Source organism: Leptidea sinapis, chromosome 10, assembly GCF_905404315.1.
Source record: "Leptidea sinapis chromosome 10, ilLepSina1.1, whole genome shotgun sequence".
NCBI classification, from domain to species: Eukaryota; Metazoa; Arthropoda; class Insecta; order Lepidoptera; family Pieridae; genus Leptidea; species Leptidea sinapis.
In genome coordinates this window covers 8,647,147-8,662,235 of record NC_066274.1, presented here as the reverse complement: position 1 = coordinate 8,662,235, position 15,089 = coordinate 8,647,147, and the positions used below count along the sequence as shown (strand labels likewise).

The 15,089-nt window shown below is 34.3% G+C and overlaps 1 protein-coding gene across 7 annotated transcripts in view; it reads left to right on the top strand.

Annotated features, from left to right (window-relative positions):
* The window catches only part of LOC126966573 (cytosolic carboxypeptidase 1-like), a 135,020-nt gene that overhangs the window by 4,447 nt on the left and 115,484 nt on the right, over nucleotides 1-15,089 (top strand). For 6 of the 7 annotated variants that reach the window (XM_050810704.1, XM_050810705.1, XM_050810701.1 and 3 more), the window contains exon 2: nucleotides 2,063-2,197. In XM_050810704.1, the coding sequence (XP_050666661.1) occupies nucleotides 2,071-2,197 (127 nt within the window). In that variant the 5' untranslated portion in view covers nucleotides 2,063-2,070. Of the gene's footprint in view, nucleotides 1-2,050; nucleotides 2,198-15,089 lie in introns of all 7 variants that reach the window. The other variant, XM_050810702.1, reaches the window with a different exon arrangement.

Sequence of the window (15,089 nt, the reverse complement as noted above, 5' to 3'; positions counted from 1 at the left end):
TCAAAAAGGCTCGGCAGTGTTAATTATAACCAACAGCAAGCATTAGCAAGCTATAAATAAGACTTAAGGATATGTGTAACAGGATTAAGTACCTAGTGTTCATAGCTCGAAATGCTATACTTTCACCACAAAACTTGTCTAAAAACACCATGTTTGCGTGTTTTCGTACTCTTCGCCTAATGTCAAACAACTCACACGTTCCTTTTCTTTGAAACAATGAAACAATGATATTTATTCAGTACTTGGGTAATACATTCACTTGTACTTGTCAAAAACTGTAAACAAATTTAAATCCAAATTAAATTACTAATTATGATATTGTGACAGTATGTATTGCGTTTTATGTTACGCCATCCAACTACGCTTTTTTGTCATTTACAAGTGTAAAAAAGCTTTTTTGATTTAGATGTTCTTGATAACTAATTTAAATCTATTAAAAAAATTTCAAGAAATAAATATTATGACTGTTCATTGTCAGTACATTTATGAAAATTTAATATATGTTCACAAAAATCGTCACCTTTTTACTCTTAATAGTGATTTTAATTATTATAACACATAAGGGATTGCTTGTAAGTAATTCTAGTAGGCTTCATAAGATACATAATAGCTTTAAGGGTAAATGTATACACTTTATAAATTCCCATCCACTGTTCAGGCATTATCTATAAATATATTTAAATGTTTTATTAAAAAATGGCTCCGTCGTAAATCCTACTACTCAACAGCTGAATATCTGGGCGAATAGCGAAGCGCACAGCCTGGGACTAGATTATGATTATTTTATAGCAGTGACAATACAATATTGTATATTTGATTAAAAAGAGCACAAAAAAATGCTGGGAGAGTTTCTTGCGCCGCTTCTTCTCTCTCGGGGCTCCATTTGTTCCGAAGCGGTAGTAGTGTCTAGTATAATAGAAATGACATCAAAAAGAATTCTAAAGGAATCAATTTTGAGAAAATTAATGCCTTTTATTAACGGGCAATTCTTGCAGACACATTGGTATTTTATTATAGACGACCTGTATAGCCGAGTGGTTAGCGATCCTACCTACTAAGCTAGAGGTCCCGGGTTCGAATCCTGGTAGGTGCAAGCATTTATGTGTTGAATATGGATGTTTGTTTCCGAACCATGGATGTTTAAATGTATTTATTTATTTATTTATTAATGTATAGGAAACAAACAGTATTATGATACTTAAATATTAACAAATCTTAAAACTTACACTTTCACCAGTGAAGTTTCCAACAATTTATACGACACTTTTAGTTAAAAGGTAAGCAACGGTAAGATAAAAACCACAAAACAAAAGTAATACAAATTAAAAACTAATTACAAGCTATATAAGTTACACAATACTATATATATTTATAATATTTATGTATGTTTATATGAATTAATGTATGTTTAAGTAAGTATCTTGTATTAAATATATCATTATAGTGTAACCCATAACACAGGCTATATATGCTTAACTTGGGGCAAGATAATTTGTGTAAAAAAGTGTGTCAATATTATTATTATTATATTATAAATGCGGACACCCATTCCCACAAAACCAGTATGTACTTGTTGCAGACGATAATCGTATCACTCATAATCCGTTACCATGGATACAGCGTGTATACATATCTCTTTCTACCATTGAATTAACATCGCTATTTCCTATCACTTGTTTGGGGATTTATGTCCATAGCTTATAGTAATAGTAATTCGTGATCTTTCCCTTACAGCTTTAAATTGGGTTTCATAGCCATTTACAACGCTTCTACTGCCAGTCGGAATATAAATCTTAACCATTTCAACTACCTACTACTATACCGTATTGGTTTAAATTAAATTGCATCTAACTAATCCTGAGATAATTTATACGTCTAGATAGACTGCGATACTTGTGAACAGGTGTAAAAAAAATAGTGTCCAACTGTTAGCCTCTATTTTCAACAACGCGCGCACACTAAAATAAGGTGACAAACGTATCGCGAGTGTGGGACGCAGCTTGTTATTTGTACTTCTGCTAAATGTAATATAGTTTTGGTCTAATGTCAGATATTGTGACAGCGCACCGCATGGCTGACGAAGCCGTGTCTGACTGTCTGTTCGAGCGGCTGCGTCTTCATCAGCAACGAGCACCAGACGCCACGGAAGCTGGCCGCTCCATCACCGCTCGCATCAACTCCAGGCTCACTTCTCATGGTAACAACTCCTTTTTTATATTATAGAAGGTATACGGGCAAGTGGCTCGCCTGCAGGAAATTTAAAAAAAAAAAGCAATCGTGACGAGCACAACGTTCAGCTGATGGTAATTGATACGCCCTGCCCATTACAATGCAGTGCCGGTCAAGATTATTTAAATACCCAAAAGTTCTGAGCGGCACTACAACAGCGCTCGTCATTTGTGACATAAGATATCAAGTCTCATTTGTCCAGTAATTTAACTAGCTATGGCGCCTTCAGACTGAAACACAATAATGCTTACACATTACTGCTTCACGACAGAAACAGGCGCCGTTGTGGTACCCATAACCTAGCCGGCGTCCTATGCAAGGGAGACTCCGACTGGTAAAAATCCCCCTATCACCTATACACAAAGTCGTCGACATGTGCATCCTGGCCATCGTAATTTATGGTGCAGAGACGTGGTCACTTACAGAAAATCAGAATTCCAAAGTCCAGATTTCTCAGCAAACCACGTAGTGCAATTTTATGAGAGTCAAGCTAACTGATTGCATTAGAAATGCGGAACTGTGCTCCAGAACTGACATTGCTCATGTGGGTGATAAAACACCAGGCTAAAGTGGAACTGGCTGGCGTGACGATCTGGATACCTATAATAAGACCTGGTCGGAGCTGGGACAGGACCGAGATAAATGGAGTAAAGCAGGAGAGGCCTTTACCCAGAAGTGAGATTTGATAGGCTAATTCATAATAAGTCAATGGAATCATCAATTTCTATTTTTATGGTTTATTAGTGGTGATCTAATCAATTTTTTAGCGGCTTATCCATTGCCTCGTAGAACGGCATCAAAAATACTTTAATTCATTTATCTGTGACTATCTCTTCATGTATAAAAGACATTGCCAATGCATGAATTGAGTGTTGTTTTTGTCGGCTTCATTACATGCAATTAAATGAAAGCAAGTGACGTAAATATCACGAATAAAGCGAATCTAAAAACAACGGTCGAGCAACGCGATTACAATGGCCGACCTCGATCAAATTTATTGTACTGAAAATAATTAACTGTTCTGCGCTGAGTTGCAGCTAATGCTAACATAATAGCATTTTTACTATCTACATAGGTTCTTAAGAATATATATATTTGATCGGGAACACTCATCAGGGCATAAATGTGAAAGCATCTTGCGATAGTACTTACTACTTGTAATACCCGCACATTGGAAATGCGATAGACCGCCATCTTGTGTCGTCATAAAATTAACCAATCAAAAGTTATCCTCCACGTTCTAGCGCGCGGGGGTTAGAATATCATAATATTTCGTTTAATTGTACGTACTGGATTAAAATTAAAATAAAATTTCCTTGGTGGAAGATTTAAGAGTGAAACTGTTATCAGATGACAGCTACACGGACTAGTAAAAAAATAAGAACTCCGTGTGCATAACAGTGTAGTACCAAAACAAGCCGAGTAACGTGTAAATACATAGCCCCACGCACACATTTACACTACTATAGGCCGATAGGCGACCATTATGAGAATTGTCATCGCCCTTGACAGATCAGTTTGCGTCTCAATAAAATATTTTAAAAATGCCGTCGTGCGTTGTGAAAAAGTGTAAAAACGATACTATATAAGTATTTGTGGCAATATATGATTATTTAAGGGAGAAAAAATCGTGTAACTAGTATCCCCCGTAACCTCACACACACTAGCATAACGGTGCTTCGCTTGCTAATATCACGGCGCGGAGTCCTACTTTTTTTACTCGTCCGTGGACAGCTAGAACATTCTAGATCTCTAAAATGTACGATTGTATTGTTTGACTTTCAATTGATTTTTCATTCGGTTTTTAAAGTAAAACAAAGAAAATAAGAGAAATTTTTAGTAACGCGTTTCGTAGTGGAACTAACGCAGCAGAAACAGCTCGCAATATCAATAATTTGGAGAGGAGACGGCTATTGAACGGACTGTGCGTTTTTGTTACAACCGCTGTACTATCTCCCAGCCCATCTTTTAAATCATATAACAACTTAGCCTATTAAATATAATATAATTTTAGCTGGCCTGCGCAGAACCAGAGAAGAACCCTGCATCATTATCCTCTATATAATCTACAATACTTAATAATAAGCCGTCTTTGTCAAAGAAGCTTTAATATATTTTTTGAATTTGTGCTCAGTGAGTCCTACTATTATAATATTACAAGGGAGAACACCATAACAATCTTGAAAAAGGGTTATTCCCTTCCACCATTCGGCTTCATCGCCAGATTAGTTAGATGATTTTATTCTCATTCCCTTTTTTATTTAAAAATTAATTATTTGAGGTTTTTCTCATCAACTCCACTTCGAAACGTGATAAAAATTACTTGGTATACACAATTTTGTTTTGTATTGAATAAACAATAAACCCCTATTTAATGGGAAAAAAATTTGGACTTCCCTCAATTACTCATGGGTTCCGGGAGTATTTAAACCCTATCAAAAGATAAAAAAATTCAAATCAGTCAGGAATCAGGTGCAGATTTCAGAATCAAATTGATAATTTCCTCCTGTTTTTTAAGTCGGTTGAAAATACCTTAAAGGCGTCACAAATTACGTATTTTATGAATAGTAATAAAATAGTTACAGTCTCTATTTGAGCGTGATAGAGTCACACGTCGGAAGTAGGGCTCGTAAAACATGACTTTATTCTATTTATGATCTGGCTATACGAAATGGATTGAGAAAATATAGTGAATATATTGCTATGAATACTTAAGATGATTCCTACTGTTGGTTGCTCGTAATCTTTTGGATCATAACATTAAAAAATTATGTATTATCTCTAGTTATGTCTCTATTACTTTAAGCTTTCATTCCAATAAAAGAGCTTACCTAACCGTCGTGTTTGTAAGCAAAGATTATTTTTATAATTTAAATTATCGAATAAATAAATGAAACTGCTATCCGGTAACTATCCGGTATTCGGCCTATACGGCCTTGTTTGCACTATCCGGCCTGATTCTGGATGGTAAAATAAAAAAAATCTCATTACACACGGCAAATCATACCACACTAAGTTATGGTCACCGTTTATCTTTTTAATTGCAGAACAAAAATGTTCCTTTAATTAAGTTTAGCACTCGAAATTAACAAGTGGCAAATTGTGGTGAATGATTACCAAATTTTCCGCATTTGTTGATAAGAGGCGATTTCGCGTGGCTTCGTAGACCAGACCAGCTTCTGAAAATAGCCTTTCGTCGTAAACGCTACTGACAATAATTGCTAAATGATGAATTCTAGCAAATCTTGACAACTGCGGATACTGTCTCAAATTAACTGACCACCACATGTATGGGTCGTGATTGCAATCGATTGGAGATGTCTATAAAAAAGTCAATCTACTTAGCAAATGGATTTTGTTTCTCTTGATCGCGAAGATCACTACTACTATCCTTTGCCACTTCATTGAAATAGTCCCAAAAAGTGTCACGAGCTTCACGTGTGAATGAATCTAGTTTCATCTTCTTTCATTGGCTTAGCAGGTATTGAAGAAGTTGCTGATCGGTAGCTGGATATCCGGCGCTCCGGCCTTGTAGATACATACATACATATAAAAACCCCCTTTTTTACCGTAGGGGTAGGCAGAGACCACTTCTTTCCACTTGCTACAATCCTTACATACTTGTTTCGCTTCCTCCACTTCGTCCGGCCTTGTAACTTGCCGAATATCCGGTTTCGGGCCAATACACTATCCGTTTCGTCTCTTATAAATATTGTAGAAGAGCGACCTACTGGAAAATACAGCAGCCATCTAGCGGTAACGTTATTGCACCAACAATGAATACACTTATTTATTATTTTTATAAATAATCGATAAAGCGGGAGTCGGGTTTTGAAGCTTGATACCATCTAGTACTAGCTGATCCGGTTTTTTTGTTTCATAACATTTGCGTCTAAAGATTGGGCGTTGGTTTTTTGTGTTGTACTGACGTTTGGTGTATTATTATTATGTATATGATATGTGATGACAGGATTTTTTTATGATAATAAGAGACGAGACGAGCAGGATTTTCAGCTAAAGGTAATTGATACGTCCTGCCCAATGCAGTGCCACTCAGGATTCTTGAAAAACCCAAAAAAGATGACAAGATGTTAAGTCTCATTTGCCCAGTACCTTCTACAATGACGTTCAGACCGAAACACAGTAATGCTTATAGATTACTGATTCAAGGCAGATATAGGCGCCGTTCTGGGCATCCATAATCTAGTCGGCATCCTGTACAAAGATTGCTCCCACTGGTAGCAGCTGCTTCCGTGTTTTGATTTTCTGCAGCCTCCGCACATAGTTCCGCCTTACTACCTTCTTGTTCGCTATTTCAAGAAGCCTGGTAAGGTGTATCGACAATATGGGTCTCTGAAACATACTAGGTTTCAAGATTTTCGTAATAAAACGACTTTTGTAATAAATGAACGTAACTGTGTTTTTGAAATGGGGCAGCTGATATAATAAGCGCGTGTATTTTGAATTTTCCAAATAGTATTTAACTCCTCATGTTATATTGCTATTACTACATATTACTACGACTTTCAGAAGTCATTCACACGTCTTATATCTATGAGATAATAAAAAATAGATATTATATATGTATTGTGACGTTTACTACTGCATAGATCTTCGATTCTGGCACGCTGCCTAACATTTTTCGTGACAATATCTTTCGCTTGTGACGAGAGAAACTCAATAGTGTTAATTGATACTCGTTATGCTAATTGCTTATTGTATTCTCTTTATATTTCAATTATCGTTGAAGCTGGTTGGACTGTTTTCGCTGTATATAAAGTACTAATTTTCTATGGACTGTAATATACTATAGGTACTACCAACTTTGCCACTAAATCAAATCCCTACTAATATTATAAATGTGAATGTAAGTTTGTTTGTTACGCTTTTACGCCGGATTTACTGAACCGATTTTGATGAAATTATGTACAGCGATAGATTAGAGCTTGGAAAAGGATATTGGCTAGATTTTTATCCTATAAAAATGCATGGTTCCCGCGGGATTTGTGAAAAATTTTAATTCACGTCAATGAGCTAGTTTGCTATAGCAACCTTCCTCGAAATAAGATTCATATGATATGTTGGCAACGGGAGCAACAACAGGAACCGGTACTGGAATAGGTCATGAGATAATCTTCAATCCCAAACTTGCTTATTATTTTAGAAACATTATCTACGCGGACGAAGTCGCGGGCATCAGCTAGTCTATAATAAAATTTAGTGTTTCGTTATTCGAGTATGTTCCAGAAGGTAACGTGTAGTTAAAAAATTCCCAATCCATGTCGCGGCACAACAAACCTCCGATCACAATTATTTGTAAATCTTTGCATGGCGTTGTATACAAAGCGCGGTCGATACACAACTGAAATAACGAACTGAATGAACTCCTAATAGACGCATAGGCAAAGTTTTGCTACAGAAATTTTTGAAGTTATACTTCTTTAGGCGCGTTATGAAAAAGTGATGAGAGTGAAATTTTAAGATGCGCACGCATCACTGTAACACAAATGTTCAACGTGTTGGTGCCTAAAATTTTCTGACGTTTGTGTCATTCGTTATTTTTTTTTTAGTTTCTATGGCCATTATTAGGGTCTATTAAAGGTCTCAGGCCCATACAGCCGTATTCATTATTTAATAATGAATTGTCAAAACCATCTTTGCAAGATTTTTACAAAATTGTTCTTTCAAAAAACGTAGAATAGCATGAGGAATAAATCATTTAATGATTTTTGCTTCGTTAGGCCAAAGAAGTATAACTTCTTGCGTGCATACATAAGTACATACACACTTTTTTGAGTATGATTCTGAAATAAACTAACGCACACATTAACAAATCAAAGTTGTCTGTCTACGCATTATCGGGCTGTCAGGTCGTGTATATGCTAGTTTATAGCCTAACGAAACTATATAAGAACAAAGCGATTCACTCGATTGTATGAAACGTTGTAGTCATTGATAGATTGACAGATGACGGCTATAATCTCGTAAAATACGGAGATTGCCGGAATCCACTAAGTTTAAGCAACTGTTCGATTTCAAACTTCGTTTTCGTCGGATTCGTCGACATATTGTCATTACTATTTCAAACTTATGCCAAATCATTGCACTTTTCATACTAAACTAAATTTCAATTTTTATTTAGGCAGTCCCGCATTTTATTATGTATTTACATCCTCTTTGCTATTATATAAGTCTATACTCGTAGAATTCTGCTTTCTGTGTTTGTTTGTTGAATGTTTATCATAATATCTACTTTTTATATACTTTTCTAAAACAAACATTCTTTTAATTTGGTTGGTAGCCATTTTGAAATTCCACATATTAGTTTTTATTATTTGTTGCTTTTGCGGCAGCTTTTTTTTGAGTAAATTCGCGTAAGAACTTATTATCGTACAATAAAATTTATTTATAAATTGCCTGAGTGTGGTCGTGATTTATGTTATTGTAACCTTTAACTCACAAACGATCTTAAACAATTCTTTTGAATTTCTTACATACTAATAATGAAATGCAAAATTATCGCCGGTTTATAGGAAAGGTTAAGCGTTCACTTTAAATAATAATGTTAAGTAACTGCAACCGCATTGCTGTGGCGTGTTTGTGAAGGGGAGTGTTGCATTCAGACACCCTCGCGGCAGGGTACTCGTCACCACCCCACCTATCACCCAGAAACCCGACTGCCGATCTCACCAAGTGATACCATTCATTAAATACTGATTACTTGAAGTGGAAACTAATATTATAACGGGGACTGGCGGTGCCAGGGATACAAATAAACACTATAATTATTGCAAAATAGAAATAAAATTCGTGTGTTTTGGGGACAGAACTAGTAGATAGCCAAACTACCATACCGTCGAATTCGAAGATCGATTTCTAATAATTCAAATTCAAATACAAATATTTTTATTCAAAATAGGATGTGAAATCACTTATTGAAAGTCAAAAAACTACCACCCATTCCAAAGTGAATGCCTCAGGCCTGAGAAGAATGGGCGCAACAAACTCAGCGGGCTTTTTTTTTCATCAAAAATATGTTTTACAATTAAAGTAACATTTACAAAGTAACATTGTACAATTAAACTTATTATTTAATAGCCTGAGGGCGGTCGCTCCATTCCCAATCTGTGGTATCATTAAGAAAGTCATTTATGTTATAGTAACCTTTACCACACAAACGTTTTTTAACAATTCTTTTGAATAACGTAATTCTTTTGTTTTGAACATTTTCTGGGATCTTGTTGTAAAAGCATATACATCGCCCCACAAAAGACTTACTAACTCGACTTAGCCGAGTAGTAGGCGTCATCAGTTTATGTCTGTTCCTGGTGTTAACATTATGGTTATGACAGTTTCTGGCAAATTCACTTATGTGCCTATGAACATACATTACATATATATATATAAATAATAAATAAATATAAAATAAAACAATAAATTATTTACCCCCTTATTCATAATAGTCTGCTAACTTAAAGCATTCCTAATTCTCACTCTGTCTTCTTCTATTGACCTAAGTCAGAATGAGAAAAGCGGCGTTTACAGTTAGCGGATCATTATGAATAAGGGGGTTAGAGTTTATGTCGTCCATCAAATAGGTCCTGAATTTGCATTTCAATAGTTAAATCCTAAATTCCAAACCTATATAGTATAGAAAACGCTTATTTAAACATTTATATTTTTTATATTTAATATTTTTATTACAACAAAATACAATAATAGTGTTGGGGTCTCCTTTTAAGCATGAGTTGCCTGCAGTAGGAGCCTAGGAGGCTTCGCTATTCCATAGCAAAAACTTAATAAAAAAACAAGTTTACCTGAACATAAATATAAACCAAGAGAATGTAATCTACTAACACTAATAACTTAATATAAGTTAATTTATATGTATCTAAACTTGTGTGTATGTGTGTGTGTGATTGTATATATGTATATTAGTGTCTGTAATATCTACTATTACTAATTATCACTTATTATTATTAAATTCATCCAAAAAATTTTTTTGATTACCTTACCTTCAAAAAAAGTGCGTAAACTTTTTAAAGTACCCGCAACGATATTGTGAGTCCTCTGGTTTTGCAGGAGAATATGAGCGTCGGCGATCACTTACCATCAGGTGACCCGTAAGCTCGTTTATCCCCTCTTCAATAAAAAAAAATATCAATCACTGTAATTTGCATGCTTTATATGAAGCTGAGTAGCATACTATAAACATTTGTGCTGTACCATCTACCTGTAACTATTCAACGCAAAGAAAGTTTATCTTTATCTTACCTCCAGGATATGTTAAAAATTCCTACCCTCTGTATGATATATCATTAGGACATATGGATCGATTTTTCCTTTTTGAATTCTCTAATCTCTGTATGACTAAACCACCTCAAACTGCCCTTTCAAAAACTATCACTACATCATTAATTTCGCATCGCTCTTGCGTGAATTTAAAAATTTATTGATGATATACAATCTTGCTTTTCATTTCACATAGCAGATCCAACGTCTCGTTTGCTTGTTTTTTCCCCTAGATCTAGATTTACTAGTCTTCTATTCTCATTCACACGAACCACAGAATTGTTAAGTTTCTCAAGTTCACTAATTACAAGCGAAATGCAAATTTTAATGTCACGTCTAATTTTATAATTATGATTGATGTGTATACAAACAGGTACATTGTTAATGCTACGCAATGTGACGGGAATATTAACGAAATTATGTGAAATGTACAATAGATGATAAAATAATGAAGTCAATTAGAATAAACCAACAGTTTTTTAAGTAGTATGTGGACATCAAATTGGATGTAAAGTGTCAAAACTAAAGAACTATCAACTAAACAATGAAATAGAGAATATCGAGTACGTATAGCTTATACGCCCTGAAATACACCCGTTTTTGTTTCACAAAATCAAACAAATCGTTTTGAAGTTACGATACTTTACATTTCCGCAATACTACATTGCGTGCCGCGACCGCTATGGTCAGTATAGTGTAATGACGTCACAGTAGCGAGTCCGCTCTGCAGCGCCTAGCAAATCATCTTAATAACTTGGAAAGCATACCTCGTATCAAAAATATTTTCACCTATTTTTTTTTTGACTTGTTATATATTAATAAATTTTAATTTACATTTCATGTTCTTCTAGGTACACCTTTTCCATTACTTAGACTTCATCCATATTTTCTCTAAGAATAATGTGTGCAGTAAAACAAATTTCACCCATTCTCGGAACACATCAAAGCAATCATTCGGTTTTTTAAGCCCTAAAGGTAATCCATACAAGCCCTTTATTGGAAATTTAATCCGTTAAACTTTTAACTTTATCCAATGCGTGTTTCAACCATAGCATGAGTTTTGACCATGATCCACGTATTATCACGATGAAATTCAAGTTTCAAGGCAATTCAATATGAAATGATAGAATTGATATAATCTACCTGCAAAACTCATTCATTGTTCTATTCAGGAATACTCTAAATTATTATTTACGTGTAATAAGTTTCGGAAGTATATTTTAATGGGTTAGACTTAGGTGTGGCGAAAGAGCGGATAAAGCGAATATGATAATTGAAATCAAATGTTAATTTAGGTCAATCAATAATTATGATGTCTAAATTATACATTTTACTTTTTAAAAGTTGAACTTTAACGAGAATAAGTGGTAGAAAACACATTGACGCTCATTTTAATCAACGTTAATTAGTAAGCAAAGTAATGCAATAACTTATAATACAACTTCAAATTAAAAACTAAATCAATCATAATTAATCAAAAGATTAAATATTATTACTTAACACTTTTTCACATAAAAGCTAGCAGCGCCTATTGAAGAGCTTGATATATGCACCAAACATTGCTTACTTGCCTCATTTCAGGGAAAGGAACGACCCGCCCCACGACACCTCGTCGAGAATTGATATTTAACGGATCATGATGAAGACTGTAAAATGATATTTTAAAAAATTGCTCTAATTTATCCTAGTGATCCTAGTTTTATAGCTACATGGCAATTCGTGCTTTTTGACTGTACCCGTCTTATCATAACTATGTGCTTGGTAGAGACTAAATTTGGTATCTTCTGTATTTAGAGTATATTTCTTCAGGAACTTTCTTACCACTTACAAGCAGCTATTCGATGTTATTGCTGCTGCCAAATTCATAAAATGTTTAATGCACTGTCTCACTTACACCTGTGAGATAGCGTCTCTGTCGTCATAAAAAAATTAAAGTTTGATAGAGTGGAAAGAGAGAATTTATATAGGGCTAAGACTACATGAGACAAAATTAGAAACGTTACACTTACAAGGGAAACATACAGAAAGCAGAAAAGACGAAATATGGTGGATAGTAGTAATGAACTGGTACCCCATAAATATGAAACGGAATCAAGGCAGGCCTACTTAATTAGAGATATAGCGATTATATAGTAGAAATAGCAGGAAAGTTTTGGACAAGAATTGCAAGAGATAGGAACGAGTGATTCTTATTTCGAAAATAATGACCAACATACACTTATTTAAACAATGAAATATTAACACATAGCATACTAATAAATAAATTTTATAAGGAAATACCTGAATGTTGAAATCTAAAGAAACAAAGCTCTAAATAAAGTAAAATTAAAATATTAGAGAGTTTGATATAAGATAAGATGGAGGATGTTTACGTCTTCATAGAAGCATAAAGCGATCTATTTGTGACATCGGCCGGCATAAATCATGAGGCGACTGCAGCCCTGACATTGATGTTAGAGCAACATCGCTTTTAATCCATCACGTTATATATTTAGTTTATCTAGCTTAAGCCGGGCCGAATGAAACATAAATGTTTCACGGTGATATAATTATTAAGTGGTACAATTTTTCATACTTTTTAATTTGCGTAAGTTAGTTACGTTTTAAGATCATTTATTCTCATTAAAAACATTACAAACTATCACTTACATGAGAACAATATTTATAAATATTAATCTATGAATCGTCCGTATGATGATATGATGAACATAGGTATAAAACTAAATATAAGTGTGTGTACTAGACAACGGAAGTAGCATCTGTAATACATTGGGCTAATCGGAGCTTGAATAAATTAAAAGTGTCTGCATTATTGATATCCGAAAATAGTCCATTGTACAGTTTAGCACCTTCATAGGTAATTGTTTTCAGTCCATAATTGGTCCTTGACTTTGGTAGTATGAAGTGGTCCTTATTGCGTCTATTTTGTATTGGTTTCATTTTTGTAAATGTTAATTCTAAAGTTTGTCTATAATTAATAATATAACTTAGTTACCTAAGACATATCAATTTTAATGGAAGGGGCAAAATATTGAATTTCATACTTGGATGATATACTGATAATAATCAGTGTAGGTAGTAGGTAGAACTAAATCCTCGTACCTCTATGATTAAATCACAACTCAAAATTACTTAAATAATACTATCTGCTTGCAAATATAAAGTTTTACCATAACGTCATAGTATTTTAAACAATTATGGTATCTAAACAAATATACAAAATAACATATTATTTAACAATTTAGTATAAAAACAACTGATAATTTTATATACTACGCTTTTCCGTATTTGAACTCTACATCTTCAAGCACGTTGCCAAGATTTAGACTTATATCAAGATAATGGAACAATAACTCATGTCACAGATGGTCGACAACTTTAATTATCCACTCTCTGTAAACATTCATTAGTCTGTCAGACATTTCAATAAATATGGAGGTATCCGCATCCGAATACAGTTTCATGTGTTGTAAAGCATTTTTAAAGTACACTTGAAGACCTCGGGTATTCTGCCGGTATATCCACGGTAACATTTATGAGATCAATGCTAAGAACAAGAAAAGGTTCCTTCAAAGTCAAGTAATTGATAATCTTTTAATTAAACCATATTATTGGATATTGTCTCAAAAATCGTCACCTTTTTGCTCTTAATAGTGACTTTCATTATTATAACACTAGAAATAAGGGATTGCTTGTAACTAATTCTAGTAGGCTTCATAAGATACACAACAGTTTTAAGGGTAAATGTATACACTTTTATAATAAACTCCCAGCCACTATTTAGGCATTACCTATCAATAAATTTTAATGTTTTATTAAAAAATGACACTGTCGTTAATCCCACTAGTCCCCAGCTGAATATCTAAGTGATCGGAAAGTCTGGGTCTAAACTATTAAAAAGAGCGCAAAAAAAGAATGCTGGGAGCGTTTCTTGCGCCGCTTCTTCTCTCTCAGAGCGCCATTGGATTCCGAAGCGGTGGTAGTCGGTAGTAGTATCTATAAAGCAGAAAAGCTAGTCTAGTATGACTAGATACTACTACCGACTATAAATGAGATCAAAGAGGAATCTAAAGGAATCAATTTTGAGAAAATAAATGCCTTTTATGCCTTGTTCCTGTAATGATTTTTCGTAGATATTCCTTGGTTTCGTTTTGTTTTTTCGGTATATAACGTATTTCCATTTTTTGTCGATTTGTCATCGTCTCTAGGTTTTCAACTCTTTTCTTGTAACAGCTGTTTGATATAGTCGCGGTCTAACGTTCTCTCAGTTTCTATGTTTTGTGTTGTAAATTCAAACCTTCACATTGTTTAGATATAAAGCTCAATTTTTCCTAAACTCCACGTTCCGTGCAATAACTTCCTCCACAGCTTTTTACAGCGACTCCAACTAGCTGTCCGTTTGAGTAGCATGTGATTAACGGCCGTTCCCAGTCTGATACTGAAACTGTCTACAGATAGAGATAAATTACTAGCTTTTACTGTCAGTAATTAGCTGTCAATAATCTGAAGCTGTCCCAATATACCCGATAAGTCATTCTTATCGCTTTGTTTACGCGTGAATTGCAATT